Genomic DNA, 16202 nt, shown 5'->3' on the forward strand with positions numbered 1-16202 from the left:
CCCATTTGGAGGAAGAAAATAGTATTTTTTGTAAAGGCAATAGCAGAGCTCTTATTTTGAGAGTAATTAGGGACATTTATGTTAATATTCCAGAGAAAGATTGCTATCTCTGTTTCTGTTGTCCTCTCCTAGGTTGGATCATCTCTGATTTGGTTTTTATAACACTATTTCCAATCTATAGGAATTAGAATTTGCATTTAAAATCACCTGCATTTTAACATCTCCATGTGTGACCCTGTTTTTATTCATTAATTTCCTAAGATTCACCTTCCCAAGGGGATTTCACATCCTGAAATGATAATATCAAGCATACCACATTTTGAGATCTTGGAGGTGCTACTAAAAGCTCCTCTCTAGTAAGAGGCAATCTTGTGATTATGGAACAGCTCTTCACTTGCTTAAATCCAGCTTTCTTTTGTGAGAAAGTTTTAAGGCTTCTTTTTAATATTGCATGATGTTTTGGGCATTGGAAACACACATTTTATAGGAAGTGCCTGAGGTATTATTCAATTGGAAAAGGCATGTCTTTCTCTTCCTCTGAAATTTTCTAGCCATTGTTATCAATGTTGCATTACATAAATACTGGGCTCAGGGAGAAGAAAATTAATATGGTCAGGATTTTCTTTTGTTTTTAATGCTGTGCCTAATTTTAAACTACTTTAAGATACCACCTAGAGGTATGCCTACCCTATTTTTGCCTGAAGACATTGAAGTTCTGAGTGGTAGCACATATAACCAAGGAGCTTGTTCTCTTGCAGTGGAAAATACTGATGAGTAAACCCATTCAGTGATCTGTAAAATTGCTGAGTGTATCCAAGCAGCTGTTGTGAGTATTGATTAAAGCAGGAGTGGAAGGTTTGGTGCCTCTGGCCCTGTCAGAGGTCACCAGGAGAGTAATTAGCTACCAAGTGTCACAGGGCCAAGTGTCATCACAAATAAGGTTTCACCATTGCCTTCACTGTTCTCCAGGGACACCAGGATGATGGGACAAGGAAGCGTGGAAAAGGTTTGTGCTGAGTTAAACTAAGACTTATCCACATGATTTGCAATTAAAGAGATTTCTAAGTGCATTTCTGCACTGGCCACCTGGGTGCTCTCTGGTCACGCAGCTGATGAAGGGGGAGGACATGGAGGCAGCCCATCTGGGGGTGTTGTCATCTCTTAACTGTTTAATTATTTGAATACCCTTCTAAGAATCATTATGTGTCACAGAATGCCTGAGTTCAATTCTCTATGTAATATAAATGGGTGTCTGGGCCTTGGTGCAGGATAGGATCTCAGAGGATTGGGAGAAGAGGATTTTTAATTTTGTGGAGAGCTGTGTAGTCAGCTGGCAAATTTAGGCCATAAATATTAAATTAGCTGTCATTTTGTGTCAGAAATCCCTAGTCTTGTTTGCAGATTAGTTTTTCAGATGGACAATTTTACTAGTGGTACATTCTTCAGCACAAATATTGTCTCACAGTTTGGTCCACCTTCTTTTTTTTTTCTTTTTTTCTTTCCACCTGCCATTTCCCTGCCTTTTTCTTGTCTTTATTTCCCTATGATACTACAGAATATCGTGGTTGGACAGGTGATTAACATTTGCAGAGTTCTGAGGATTTGTGTGGGTCAAGTCCTTAATGTGAAAAAGCACTTCTCCTTGTCCAGAAGTCCCCTGAAAGAGACATTCTACTTTTCACTGCTCTGCTGGGATAACATGCCAAAGGTTTGGCATGCCATGCACTTCCAAAACCTACCCATTACCATCCAGACCTCTCCAGGTACCATATCTGTGTGATGCTTAACACTGCTCCAGTACATTTCAGGCAGAAACTGCTTTGTGGGGAGAAAGCAAATGATCTTCAGGAGGGATCTGCTGGAAAATCAGCTTTACTGTAGGGAAATTTTCCTCCTTTATCAGCTTCACTTTATTCTCCTGGTTTTTATGCATTCCTGCTTTGTACATCCTCCAGCAGCTCCAGTTCAGTCTGCATTCAGGGCTTTACTGCTCCAGCATGGCACAGGTTCTTTTATAACTTGGCTTTTGAATTCTGGTCATTAAGTATTAAGACCTGTGAAGAAAATTAGGGCAATATAAGCCATTTTCTGGCCAAAAATAGTAAATGCAGATGTCTCTCTGATAGAATGAAGGTAATATCACTGCTCCACGCTGGTCACTTATTCATATTCATAAGATCAGCTCTTTTTTCATGTGGTTTTCTCTCCTCTTTTTCTTCTGAACGCTTGAGTCAGTTTTATTGCTCATAAAACCCAGTGACTGATGACCCCAGCTAGAGCAGTGCAGACTGCAGACAGCTGTTGTCCAGGCTCCCATCCACTGCTCTGCTGGTGACATGGTCATGATTTGCAGCACTTCTGTTGTTCTGAAGTCTGTGCTCTTTTCTGAGGAGTCATTGCCAATTCTGACAGTGACAAATGCTTGCCAAGGAATAGTGAAGCTAGTTTAAAGTGCAGAGCCATGTGTTACTAGTACACTTGACTGCATACATACTCTGGTTTTGGTGCCAGCAGAAACCAATCTTAATTGTGTCTCCTGAAAAACATGCAAAACAGTTCAATGGGAATCTGAAGCAGCTTTTCTTCTATTGAAAGTGAGAATGAATGTACAGAGGTAGTGAAAGGGATCGTTTCCTGTCTTTACACCCTTGTTTAGGAGTTAGTTGCAGACACCCCCATGATGGAGGAGCATGGGGAATGAATGCCTGTATCCAGGTTGCATTTGATAAAGACTAAGCCATGTCCTGTGCAGCCTGGTTTAGAGGTCCCTTGCAGATCCTAGTCTGACTCTTATTCCATCTTTCCTGTTCTTCCCACCAGCTAAAAGTTGTGTGTAAAATAGGATGGCTGCAGGGACTATTGGCCTCTTTGTTAACAAATATATATTCTGCAGAGGTTCTGGTTGTGGGAGGCTGTTTCTGGAGGAAGGGTGCCTGAAGGACAAGATTTTCCCGGCTCTGGCAGTAGTGAATAGACCTGCAGGGCTCTTTCAAGCCATCTGCCCCTGAATTGGTTATGCTTTAGCAGGTAATGACCCAGGAAGAGAGCCTAGAGCTCCTAGATCCTAGTACAAAAATAAAAGAATACAAATCTGGCTGTCTACAGCCTTGGAGAGGGAATACACACTGCTTCAGCCAACATCAGCACCTGGAAGAAGGACAAGAGAACAAGGAGCAATAAATGCGCTGGTTGCTTCAGCATGAGTTAGGGCATGGCTGTTGGGTGTCCCCAAAATGTGAAACATTCCCCTCTGGTTTTTCCTGTGTTCAGGAGCTGCCCTGGTGCTTCAAACCATCCACTGCAGAGGCTTGTTCCTCACCATAATCCTGGCTCCTCCTCTCCCTGCCCTGGCTGCTCCAGAGCTCACAGATCCTGCCTGTCATCCCAGATCAGGGGATGCTGCCTGTGCTAGAGCCAGGAGCAGTTCCCAGCACTCCCATTGTCTGGGCCTGAGCTGTGTTTCCATTGCAGGCAGTATTAACACTGAGACACTCCCTTCCACACAGAAATAAAATGCATCCATAATTTCAGGCCATTATGTGAGTTAGCTCTCCCTCTTGCTTGTAGAGCAGCATAAAGGAGAAGCTGCTTGAGCTTTAGTTATTAATAACAAAGAAAACCTGTTTGGAGTGTCAAAATCTCACAAGGCATCTCTTCTTATATAGAAATTAATCTGGTATTTTGCCCAGCAGAGATGGAACAAGCATTTAACTCAGCTAATCAGGAGCATCTTTTGGCATATTTTTATGCTTTCATCTTAGTAATAAGGTGCTGCTGCTCTGGACTTTGCATCCTGTTAGTTTGCTTTAGTAACTCACAGCCAGTATCTCTGCAAAAAGATTCTGGGCAGGGGGATGTCCTCCCTCACATTGTCTTTGCATTCCAGACCTTGCCTCTGCTGCTTCTCTGGGGAGATGCTAATCTTGCAGTGTTTTACTTCTGCATTTGGGTCCATATGTGACAACTGTGTGTCTGATCACCACAATCTCACACAGTTATTGTACCCCAGGGAAAGAGAGCCACAAAAACATATGGGGCTAGAGAAAATGGTGTGCTTCACTGCTCATGGGCATATCTCAGAGACAACAGACTCTTTGGTATTTCACAGAAAAACTATTGCTCCCCAAAATATTTTAGAAGTGAATCAAGGTTGTGATTTTTTTTTCTCAACCAGTGCTTCAGGAATACAATAATTATTCTAGAATTAGTGTTTCACTTATTAAGATTTTAATAATCATTTATGCCATGACAAATCCCAGTTGTGCATTCACTATGGACTGCTTCTATTAGGAAAAAAGGCCTGTTACTTTTTTCTGCTGATAGTGTTGATTTCCTAAGCAAATGGGCACAGATATGCAAACACCTAGCCATGTATACCCACTGGAGTTAAAGGTTGCAAACTGAAGTGCTCATGTGAAAAGAGGTGTAGATTTGCACCTTGTCTAGCCCTGCATCCACTCCTCTCTGTCCTCTCTCTTCCCTCTCCAGTGGCTTGAAACAAGCAATTTCCTGCTCCCATCCTTTTCCTTTATCCAGCACTCCCCATGTACACACTCAGATTTACTGCAGCCTCTTGTAGCCTTAGCAACTGCTGCCACTTAAGGTTTGTATCTGGAGGAAAAGGTAATGGGGAGGGGAAATACCAAGGGATAGAAAGGAGCATCCTAAACTGGAGGAGGAGGCAGATACTGAATTGGCTGAAATGCCTCTCAGTAGCATTGATGGCAGCTATCAGTATTTATTACTACAGACCAGACATGAAGGCTTTTCCTGGGGCCAGGTGTTTCCTTACTCAGGAAGAATGGACATTATGTAAACTGGAGTCATGTGCCTGGTACCCTGAGATGTGTTCCCTCCTAGAGCTGCACAGAGGAAAGATGCCAGAGTGGGAAATAGACCCAGTAAACAGAACTTGCTGGAAAATTCATTCAGCTAATTTGTCAAACCCATAAAAGATCTTTTAAAGATCAGAAACACTGAAGGGGTCACCAGGACAGGGATGCAATGGCCTGTGCAGTAAGCTCAGCTGTAGAGGCTAAACTTAGAATATTTGCAGCTGTTATGAACAAGTGGAGGAAATTAAAAAAGACTTAGAGAGGTCTTTACCTAACATGCCAGTATCCAGTATTGTAAAGTAACAAAAGTGCTGCATTACATATGTACATTAGACAAAAGTGTTATGTTTCTGACTTGAGAGAACCTTTAGTCAAAGTCTAAGGAGTCTGCCTTTGCATAACAGCTGCAGAAAGTCTTCCAGGACTAAAATGCAGAATATTTAATTACATTAATGATTGTAGCAAACTTTACTATGTGAAATATTAATGTAATACATTGTTAATCCAGCATTGTGCTCAGCAGAGTTGCACTGGTTTGGGTATTCAGCTATGGCCATCATGGACCTTAAAATATTGCACAATGTGATTATCTGACACATTTGCATGTTTTGAAGCTATTAAGAAAAAACCATCTTATGATTGTGTATAAAAACCATAATGCCAGCCTTTCAGAGCCTCTGAGAGTATAAAATAACAAATTAACAAAAAAAATTGCTTTTCTTCAATATCATCAGCTTATAAAAATCCTTTAAATCCCTGCATAAAGGTCTGTCTTTTTATCAAACACCTTTTTAAGGCTTTCATTACCAGGAGAAGCCATTCAAGGATTTCCGTAGTATTGACTCAAGGGAAAGAGCCCCAAATACATCAAAATCAGGAACATTTTGCCTGTTTCATATTCATAGTTTCTTCTTTATGTGTGACTGATTTATTCTGCTGCGTGCCCCCAGGGCAAAAATTGTCCAAAATAAAGGCTGCCAAAAAAAAAATGAGAACAGGGAGCAAGTGGTGAGGCGGGGGGAGTTCATCCCATGTTTTTAAATGCTGTGAGACTATTGCACATCTTGCATCCTCATGTGTGAATTCACCTTATGGTGTTTCTTAACAAAAGTATACTCACTAAATGTATAACTTCAGCAGAATGCAAGCCATCATGCCTGAAAATAGAAAGCTGCTCCCAGACAGTGACTCCATGCTGTGAAATCCACTCTCTCCTGCTTCTGTATTGTCTTAAGTTATACTTGTGCTGCCATAGCTTGTGCTTGAGTTGCAAAGCACTGTGCCTGTGCACTAGAAAGTACAGATGCATGGAAAGCAAGCACCTGTGATAATTTTAGATCCTGGTTTCACCTAAGAGAGTGGCTTGATTTTCAGTGACTTTTTTTCTCCCTGGCACGTCTGGATGTTGGAAACAAAGGGAGCACAAATGACTTTGCTCTGACGATGGGCACTGCACAGAGAGCACAAAGCCCCAGTTGCAGAGCAGCAAACTGCAGGAACTGCAGGGCAGCAGCTTGGAGGCCACATGTGCAAATATGTTTGAGCAAGGGAACCTGCATCTTGGCAAAGGCACAGTTCACCAGGCCCCCACAAACTTTGCCCAGGTGTTGAGGAGCATTGAAGGGTGCCAGCGAGGGGGATCTTTCTGCACTGGGAGCTATTGTTTAGTGCCTCGACAGATGAGAGCAGACCCTTCTCCTGCCACAATAGCTGCTCACACCAAGCAAGACTCATTAAATATTCAGTTCCAGCCTCAAGCAGCTCATTAAGTCAGCAATGAGCAGTGACGCTGGCATTGGAAAACCCTGCCTCAGTTAACATCACCATGCAGAGTCTCCCCGGATCTCTTGATGTTATTCTGCTCAGTACCTTTTCTGTGATGACCAGCTTGTGCTCTCTGCTTTGCATTAAATACAGGTAAAAAAGAGTCAGGTGGATTTAAGTTCTGCTCTGCGTTGTAGGCCTTTTTAGAGAGGTGTCCTGGGGCCCAAGGGAAGTGTCTTATTGGATTTTTGTGTACCAGCAAATGTAATACAAGTTTACAGGAAGAGGATGGGATGAAGGTTATATGGCATTAGTGTTAAAAAGCAAGCAAACAAAAAACCTTAATGTTAGAAGGAAACTTTTCATAGCAGAACATCATGATATGCAGCAGTTACAGATGCTGTATTACTGGTGGTTGTTACACAGCAGAAACTTTTACAGTAAGTGTATTTTCCCTGGAAATTGAGTGTCTTAGGTGCATTTGAGCTTGAATTGTATGCTGAATGTGTTTCTTGTGTGCAGAGTTCCTTTCTGAATGATGTATTTGAAACCTGTTTTGCAGCCACTAACTTTTATGATTATAATTTCGTATTCAGTAGTACCTAGCAATAATGTATAGAAGAATTTATGATGGGTGGATGTCAGATGTCAGTGAATTAGAGTACATCAGAATCTGGAATAAGGATTGTAATTGTAGAAAACAAACATATGGTTTCATGTATCAATGTTTTAAAATTATAAGGTCTGAAAGTATGGAACAGAAATGTAGAAAGAGAACATGTGCAAAAGTTTTTTCAGAGAGCAGTTTTTCACACCATGAATCTATTTTCTTTTCTTTAACAGAAAGTGTTTTCAGACTGCTCATTTCTATGTGGAGGACAGCAGTTCCCCCCGTGTGGTCCCCAATGAAAGTATTCCCATTATACCTATTCCAGGTAAGACTGGCTTAATCTCCTGCGTTTGTACTACTTGGAGTCTGGATTAATTACATAAAGAAGAGAAGGTTGTGCTTGTGATAAATCATGGGGTTTTGATAGAAATTTGTTGTATTGGTGCTGCTTCATTTAATTTAATGTGCTATGTAATGGGGCTCCGAGTGCCAATGCTGTATTTTTTCGTAGACACCTCTCCCACTTTGTTTTAATAGAAATTTCAGAATAACCTTTGCAAAATGTCAAAAACATGAGTAACAAGTCTTGAAAATGCTGAGACGTTGCATCCAGGGTGAAAGCAGCTGCTCCATCAGGGCAGGTTGCAGAGGAGGGATATTCAGCTCCACTGCTCTCTTGAGACTGGGGGCCTTGCCCCCACTTTCACCATGTGTAGAGGTGGAATCTGGGGCTCTCAGAAAGGACAGTGAGGCACAGGGATAAGCAAACAATCTGAAAGTAGAGCCCAAAGCCATCCGTTAATTCGGTATTAATAAAGTTACCAAAGGTCAGATTCTCCTCTCAGCTATACTGAGAGTGATGCTGGAAGCAGAGTATAGTGCTATTCTCTCTTCATGAGGCATTTCCCCTGGGAATTATTAAGTGCAGAATGCAGCTGCCTTGAAGCTGTGATGACAGAGAGCAGCTTGGTGTTACCGTGGCCTTTGCAGCCGCTGCCTTGTTTGATGATGGTCAGTCTCACAGGCAGAATTAAGATACCAAAAATGTTATATTGACCTCAGTCTGTCAAAGGCTTTTACTTGTTTCTTGAAGGTGTTTTAAGTTTCCTTGTCAGATTCTGTATCTGCATCATTGATCTGGGATTCAATCTGTAACTAATTGGGCTCATTTTACAAAAAAACGCTCAGAATCTTTTCTGAGACACTGAAGAAATTTGCTTCCTAGCAAAGTGAAAGTGTCCAGTTATATTTTCCTTGATTTTATTCAGTAGACATGTGTGACTTATTTCTAGAAAGAGTCTTTCAAAGTACCCATGGGAACTAGTAGAAAAGGTCAGCTATTACATTCCTGCAGAAAGCGTTAGGCAGTTTGCCTTACAGTCTGATGCTGTAACACTGAAAATAAAGAAAATGTGCTATTGTCCCCTCTCCTTTCTGTTGGAGACTAAAATGCATGTCCTGGCCATCCCATGTCCTTAGCAAGAAGTCATCTTTCTCCTTTAGGGTAAAGGAGGTGACAGGTTTTAATCTTAGACCACCAGTGATTAGTTTTCACAGAAGTACTTAAATAGCTGGAGAACTCCATTCTCCCTACTCTGAATCCAAGAGGAACAAATGCCTGTTGGGACTGCTTGTGGCAGTCATTTCCAGTGCTCTCACCATGCCTGCTCTCCTGTGGTACCTTCCTGGAGCTTGTGGGGAAGGGGAGGCTGGATAAACTGGACTCTGGCACAGCATAAACCCAAGGGATTATGTCTACAAGGCACTGGGAGGAGACAAATTCTCCCTTCAGACAGAAACCTCTTTGGCCAATGTGTAGTATTTTTACTGTAATTGAGCCAATTTTTTCTTAGATAAAGGAAACCAGCAGAAACTTCCATCTTCTCATGCTGCAGTGTGTGTTGTTGAGACAGTGTTCCCTGTTGCACAGAGATGTTTTGATGGTCAGTCCATTAAGACTGGAGTGCATTCTTCTGAATTGCAGTGTAGGCTGAAGAAGTTCCATTAAAATCATGCAGGCAGCCAGTACTGTCAGGGCAGCATGTGCCTCAGTGATTCTCCTGCAGCCCTTCTGGCACATAGCAAAAAGTGACTGGGAACAGAACATTGTCTTTTGGGGACATTTCCCCTAACTAGAGTGAGCCAGGTTGTGACACCACAGCACTTTGTGAGGAACATGATGCTACTGTCACTGCAGTGCTCCCAGTGGTGTGCTCAGACTCAGTGATGCTGAGAAAGAGCTGCTCACCCCTGATAAGGGGCACTGCAGATTAAGGCATCCCCTGAGCAAATGCTGCAGGACACCTTGGGCAGCTTTGTAGTTAAAAATCTGCAAGGATGGCTGATGAGATTTAAAGTACATCAAGAGTTGGGCCTTAGAAAGAGGCTTTGTCCAGTTGGTTGCAAAAGTGAATCCAAGTTTTGAATTCCCAGTCTAATGACCACATTTTTGTGGATGCAATGGACATAGAGAGACAATTGCATACAGCCATCCAAACAGAGGAGGCCTTAATCTGAAGCTGAATCATGCCTAGAAAATTTTAAAAGAGAATGACCTGGTGAATTTGAAGATCTTGACACTGATATTAAAGCTAGTAATGTCACCAAAAGCCAAATCACCCTCTATAAGTGCCTCACTCTGTGTCTATTACCCATTACCTGTACAGGGATAATATTTAATACATGGACACTTTCAGCCATAAAGCTTAAGTTGGTAGAGAAAAATTCCAGCTATATTGGCTTTTTCCAAATATAGATAGGAGATACTGCCTTGAAAGATCTTGAAGCTCTCCGAGGCAGTTTCCTTGTTTGGAGATGTAGAAGTGAGCTGTTCTCCCCCATATACCTGTTGCTAGATGACAGTCTTCCCTGACGTCAGCTGCTGCTCCCACATAGACAGCCCACTGAAATGCCTTAAGAACATGAAATGACAAAATTCTCCTTTAAACTGATGGCAATTGATGAAATGATAAGCTTCTGAACTTTTCCTCTGGAAGCTGCCGCAGGGTGTGAGAAAGTCTTACTTGCCATGTTGATACTAGAAGCAAAATGTAAGTGGCATTTTCACAGAAACAAGTTTTTTAAAGTAACCTTGTTAGACTGTGAAACCCCATCTTTACAAGTGGAATTTGGCTAGATCCCTGTGGGACTGTGCCTCTAGCTCCTACAGTTCAGTGGTCCAACTTCCACACTCAGTTAAGAGCAGGCAGCCACGCTGATGACAATTTAGAGCAGCGTGGCTGAGGATGTTCAGCAGGTTTGCCAAGACCCCTCTCAGCACACAGTGAGCTTCTGGGCAGAGGGAACTGAGTGGGTTTGGGTTAGCTGGTCCTGGCCCAGGTGTGGGATGGCTCTGCCATGTTTCTGGGAGCCAGGCATGGAAGGTCCTGACACAGCTTGAGGTTTCAGAGGAGCCCTGGTGTTTCTGTGTGACACTGCTCTGCCCCCCTGACGTGTTGGCACAATCAGAGTAGTGCTTGTGTTTATTTCTGCTCAACATCCTGCTCTTATTTATGCAAACCCTCTGTTTTCTCAGGTCTATGAGGTCTAAATCAGTCCAATTTTTCAGGTGTGACATCTTAAAAAATCTTCCTGCAGAGGAATAATTTTATCTATTTTCTATTTCACTTCCCTTGGCTACATCCTTAATTATTGTGCAGGAAGCCACATCACCCATAGGTGTGTGCCTATCTGTGCAAATTCTCTCTGAGATCCAAATCATTATCATTATTCTTAATTATCTGCACTGATTGATCTAGAGAAATACAGGACAAAGGAGCTATCATTATCTGAGTCACCCACTGGATATTACATCTGAGGTATAAATCTCAACTCGTATAAGCCTTGCACCTAACAGTTATGCATCTGTAATCAATGGCACATTTCTGAAAACTCCCCTGCCATTCCACTCAACAAAATTACTTCTATCTTCTCTCTTTGTCTCCACACTTAGGTAATTTTGGATACATGCATCATCTTTGCCTGCCTCTAAAACATGTTTTTGTCAGGATCTCGCTTGGCAAAGCTGCACCTGCTTCTGTTTGTTTAGTCTTCTCTATTGCTGGGTCAGTATCTGAACTGACTTTCTGGATCTTATTGGACTTGATCCTTTTCAGTAGAGGTGGGAAAATAACAACAGCAGCATCACAGCTGCAGACCTGTGTGTTTTGCAACCATGAAGCCAAAGTGCATCCCTTAGCAATTCTCCTTTCTACTCTTAGCAAGACCTGCTCCCCATCAGCAGTGCAGAAGTGCAGCTCTGTGCAACTTAGATGATACCAAACAGTGAAATGAATAAAAATTCCACTTCTAACCTCTTCCTCTCCTTTGTGTCAGAGTTTTCCTGCTCTTGGGTGGAGCATTGTTCTGGATCTTGCTCTGACTTTACTGGTTCCTTGCCCAAGCCATGGGCACAATGGATGCTGTGGTACTTAAGTCAATAGGACTTGAGGTGAGGTGAGATCAGTACAGAGGTACTTGAAGCTTGACCTGATGGGGAAGCTCCAAACTCTGTGTAGTTTTAACCACAGTATAGAGAAGCACAGATCATAAAGAACAAAACAGCTGGCCAATGCAGCTGATTCATTTACCATCTTTTCCAGAAGTATTTCACATCTTATATTTTCAGTATAAGTTAAATTTCTCAGAGGTGATGCCAATCATTTCATCTGTGTCTAGACTACAAGACTTAAGAAACATTTCCCAGTTGTCAGATCACAGTATGTTCAATTTTAGGTTTAAATGACAGTAAATTAATTTTTAAACTAGTCATGGAGTTTATTAATAATGTATTTTTAAAAAATAGTGCCAGAATCTGATAAAGCAACACTCTTGGTTCTTCAAGAATGTCTCAGTGTGGGTGTAGACATCCAGGAAGTAGAGGAAGAGCAGTGAAAAGATGCTTTGGCCACCTCACACCCACCAGGGTGTGAAGGCCAGGGCATCCATGACCCTCTCTCATTTCCCTCTGTCTCTTCATGGTTACAAGGAGTTCCATCATGAGTCCATCTTATTAATTCTTAGCTCTTCAATAACTTGGCTAGTGCCTTGAACCTTTCCTGACAAATGTCAGTGGTCAGACCTGATGTGTTATTTACAGGCTCAGCTGCTGTGTTGTGGCAGCATGCACCCTTTGACAAACTGTTTCTGTTAAGAGACAGTAATGAGCATCTCATTTGACAAGGAAACTGCAGGTTCCCAGCACAGGCTTGGTATTTTACTGTTTTCTGCTAAGGTGTGGCTGTCTCAAGTTGCATCCCCAGAGCTAAGAGCAGAGCCCAGGATAAATCTGTGGCCGTGACAGTGACAGTGGCAGTGCAGGAGCACAGTGAGGTACAGGAGCTGCACTAACTGCAGCCCAGGGCTTCTTTCTCAAGGGCATGAAGCTCTTCACTGAGCACAGAGGTGGTGCTCTTCAGTTGTTAAAGACTTTATTTCTGCTCTCTACTCCCTGTGGATTTATGTTCCAGCACCATATTGTGAATTGTACCTATCTTCAGCTTCAATTAAATTCATGAATGCAATATGGCAAACCCAGCCATCCTCCGAAGCCCAGAACATATCCCAAGGTATTTTAGGGAACATCCACCTTCCTTTTACTGTGCTACCAACCCTGCTTCTGCAGTAGTACACTGTAGAATCTATGGTATGATTATCTAGTTGTGGTTCTTCTAGTGGAGGCTTCAGAGGTTGGTTATAACACAAAAGAATGTGATTTTATGGTGGCCATGTGAAATGCAGATAGATCCTTTTCTGAGCTGTCACACTGGGAGGCAGAGCCCTGGAGTTGGATCTTCATGTGCTCAGATGTAAAGCTTGCATGTAATTGATGGCAGGACTGGGACCTGAGGATGGAAATGTGTGAGATTAAAATTGTGCTCCTTAGCTGGCAATACCAAATAAGATCGTGTTTAATGTCTGGGCTAAGGGAAAATTCACATTATTTCATTCTCTTGGACTGAAATTGGCTTTTTGCTTAAAGGGAAGAAGTGTATTGCTATTACATTTATAATTAATGATAACCTAATCTTTGTACAAGCAGATTTAAAGTGAGCTCTTATTTTGACATGTATAAAATTTTATCATTAACATCTTTATATTCCTGACTGACACATGGCTAATGGCATTGTAGTAGATTAAGTCTTGAAGCAAGAGAGATGAATGTAGCTACAGGATTACACAGGTGGTTTTTCATATTCTGCTTTTTCATATGTCTTCCCTTTATCAGAAGCCTGCCCTTATGTGCATTTGACTTGATTATAACAAATAGATAGCAATTATTTTGCTGAAAGGACTCCTGTTTTTCTTTCAGTGTGCCCATCTTTCCAGGACTTTCCAATGTGTTTAAAGTGTTTTCCATACCTTTTCACTTTGAAAGGTGGTTTTTATTAAAAATAGTACTTCATAAACATGATTACAAAAAATGAGCCTTAGTGAGGAATAGTGCCCTCAGTGATCAGCTCTTAATGATTTCTTATTCATCTTAATTCATTTTAATTTATAATTTGTCTTAATTATTGAGGTCAGTGATTTCAGGAGCATGCCACCCTTAAGAGATCTTCAGCAGGTATTTTGATGTCCTACAATATAACCTATTGCAGAGTCCTTACAGTATAGATATGACCTCCACAGAAGGCAAACACCTTCTCAATACCAAGACTTTTAAATGACTTTGTTTTATCATAAATTAATTGAGACTAATTCTATATTAATAAGACTGTTCTTATATTTCTGGCAATGTTTTATACAGCAAGTAAATGCAATCAGTCAGAAAGATTAATTATTCCAGTTGAAATACAATGGCTTCAGTTGCATTCTTATTTTAAATAGTTATGCAAGGAAAGCCAGTATTACTGCAGAATTTAAGGCTCTGACAATATAAATGTGCATGATTCAACTGCATTAAATCTAAAATGGTTTGAAGAAACCTGGGCACCACCCTGTTTTACATGTGGAATTACTCATAGAGTCCAGTATTTGTGTGACTTAGGGCTAGGGCTGGTTATTTCTGTCTGCTCAGACATTTCAAATTCAATCTGTGCCAAAATTTGAGCAGCATGTGAAGTTTCAAGCCCTTTTGAGTATGTGCACTTTGGAGTGGATGCTCAGTCTGTAGGTTTATCTAGTTTTGTCTAAGCTTTTCTCTAGAGGTGGACAATTGAGCTGATGGCAATTTTTAATAATCTCTGCTGGGGCAGAATTCTGCCCAAGGGTGTGCTATTCATCCTTGCTACATGCTCAGCCACTCTTGTAGAGACAGAATATCACACTCCACATGGTTACTCCTGCTACCATAGCTCTGGCAGCTTCACTCTGCTGTGTATTGTAGCTTATGAAATGGCTGTTAGATTACATTTTAAGTGAAATGCATCCTAAATATTGATGCTAGGTATTCCAGCTGCTTCAGAAATTTGCCATCCCTCCTTGTAAAAAGTAAAAAACCCATGAAACTTCACTGAAGATGGTTAACAATAAATAAATATCTTCTAAAAAATCCTATGATTGCATTCAACATTCTTCCTAGGAATGAAGAGAGTGAAAGATGAAATCCCAGGGTTGAGTGTTGCTAGGAACAGAAAGGTGCTTGTTTGCTATGGATATGGGAAATTATTTTTCATATATGTTATTTTTCAGTGAGTTAAGAGGTCAAATCCAGTCATGTTACAATCCTACTGGTAGGTATTTTGGGAAGACTTTTTTGCAGAAAATGAGAACTGCAAGGATAAGCTGCTGAGAGTGGATTCTCAAGGATCAATGTCCCTAACCATGTCACTGGTTTAGTGATCATAAGCCAATTTAGGTTTGTGCTGCCTTCAGAAAGAGAAGTTTCCCTGTCACTTCACTGTTCATCATCCTAAAGAGTAGGATCAACCCATTTACTCCAACTAATCCTTCCTCTTCCTCTTCCCCTTCTCTTCCCTTCCCCACAAATCAATCCATCCTTTCTTACAGTCATCAGCCAGATCAGCAGGTGGATTCAGGTCACTCCTCAACCCCCCAGGCTCAGCTCCCCTCAGGGAGAGGGCAGTGGGAGAATCCCTTCATTCTTTGGCTGAAACCAGCTGTGTAGAGCACACTGAAAATTGATGGAGGTGCTCCTGGGATGCAGGGATGGCACAGAGCAGTGAGTGGGAGCAGATGGACCAAGGCATGTGACAGCCATGGCACATGAATCCAGGTGGCTTAGTAAATGAGAGACTGAACTGCAGAGGCCCACAAAGCAACCAAATAACTTTCACATCAAGAATAAGGCACAAGATGCAGGATGAGTATTGGATTTAGGAGGCTGGGTGAGGTAATAGCTGAAAAACAGAAAGCCTTTACAGACAGAACAAGACACAGGGAATTTTCTTACCAAGTGTCAAACACTGGTCTCCAGAAACACCAAAACTCCATCTAAATAAAGGTAATATGAGGAAGCACTTTGGTTTTGATCTTCTTCATTAATTCCTGACCCAAACCCATCTATTCCAATACAATGCCACTAAACTATCCAGTGAGCTCTCAGACTATAAATGAATCAAAATGAATCTGAGACCCTATTATGTGGAAATGTCATTTCTGATAGGATATCCTATTTTTCTTTGGAAATTGGCCCCTATTGCTTTAACATTACAAAGGCAGCTTATTAAGTGGGAGCTATGGGAAAATCCTTCCTGGTAGGATTACTAATTATCCAAACTTTAAATGTAACCCTGCTCAAACTTCATTGCTTCTACGTGCCTGGGCTTCTTTTGAAGGTGTCTGTCTTATGAAAGAATGTGTTAAGTGTTCTGCATTTGCAATTGCCATTTCTTTAAAAAGGAGGTGTTAGTTAAGGTTTTCCTCTGCAGTCATTTTTTAAACAAACATGATTTTCTTCTTGGCATTGTCTCTTTGTGGCAGGAAATGAGCTGCCTTGTGCTCCCCTTTGGGTTTATTTGATACTCCTCTTAGGTGCTTGGCTTGGGCCAGCAAGGCAAAGTGGGAGCTCCAGCAATATGTTAAATATTTAA

The 16202-nt window shown here is 41.5% G+C and overlaps 1 protein-coding gene across 2 annotated transcripts in view; it reads left to right on the plus strand.

The window, feature by feature from the left end:
* The window catches only part of PTPRG (protein tyrosine phosphatase receptor type G), a 384534-nt gene that overhangs the window by 335296 nt on the left and 33036 nt on the right, over positions 1-16202 (plus strand). For both annotated transcript variants that reach the window (XM_079316643.1, XM_079316644.1), the window contains one exon: positions 7443-7534. In XM_079316643.1, coding sequence (XP_079172769.1) covers positions 7443-7534 — 92 coding nt within the window. The remainder of the gene's footprint in view (positions 1-7442; positions 7535-16202) is intronic.

Source organism: Erithacus rubecula (genome assembly GCF_903797595.1).
Source record: "Erithacus rubecula genome assembly, chromosome: 13".
In the NCBI taxonomy this organism is placed as follows: domain Eukaryota; kingdom Metazoa; phylum Chordata; class Aves; order Passeriformes; family Muscicapidae; genus Erithacus; species Erithacus rubecula.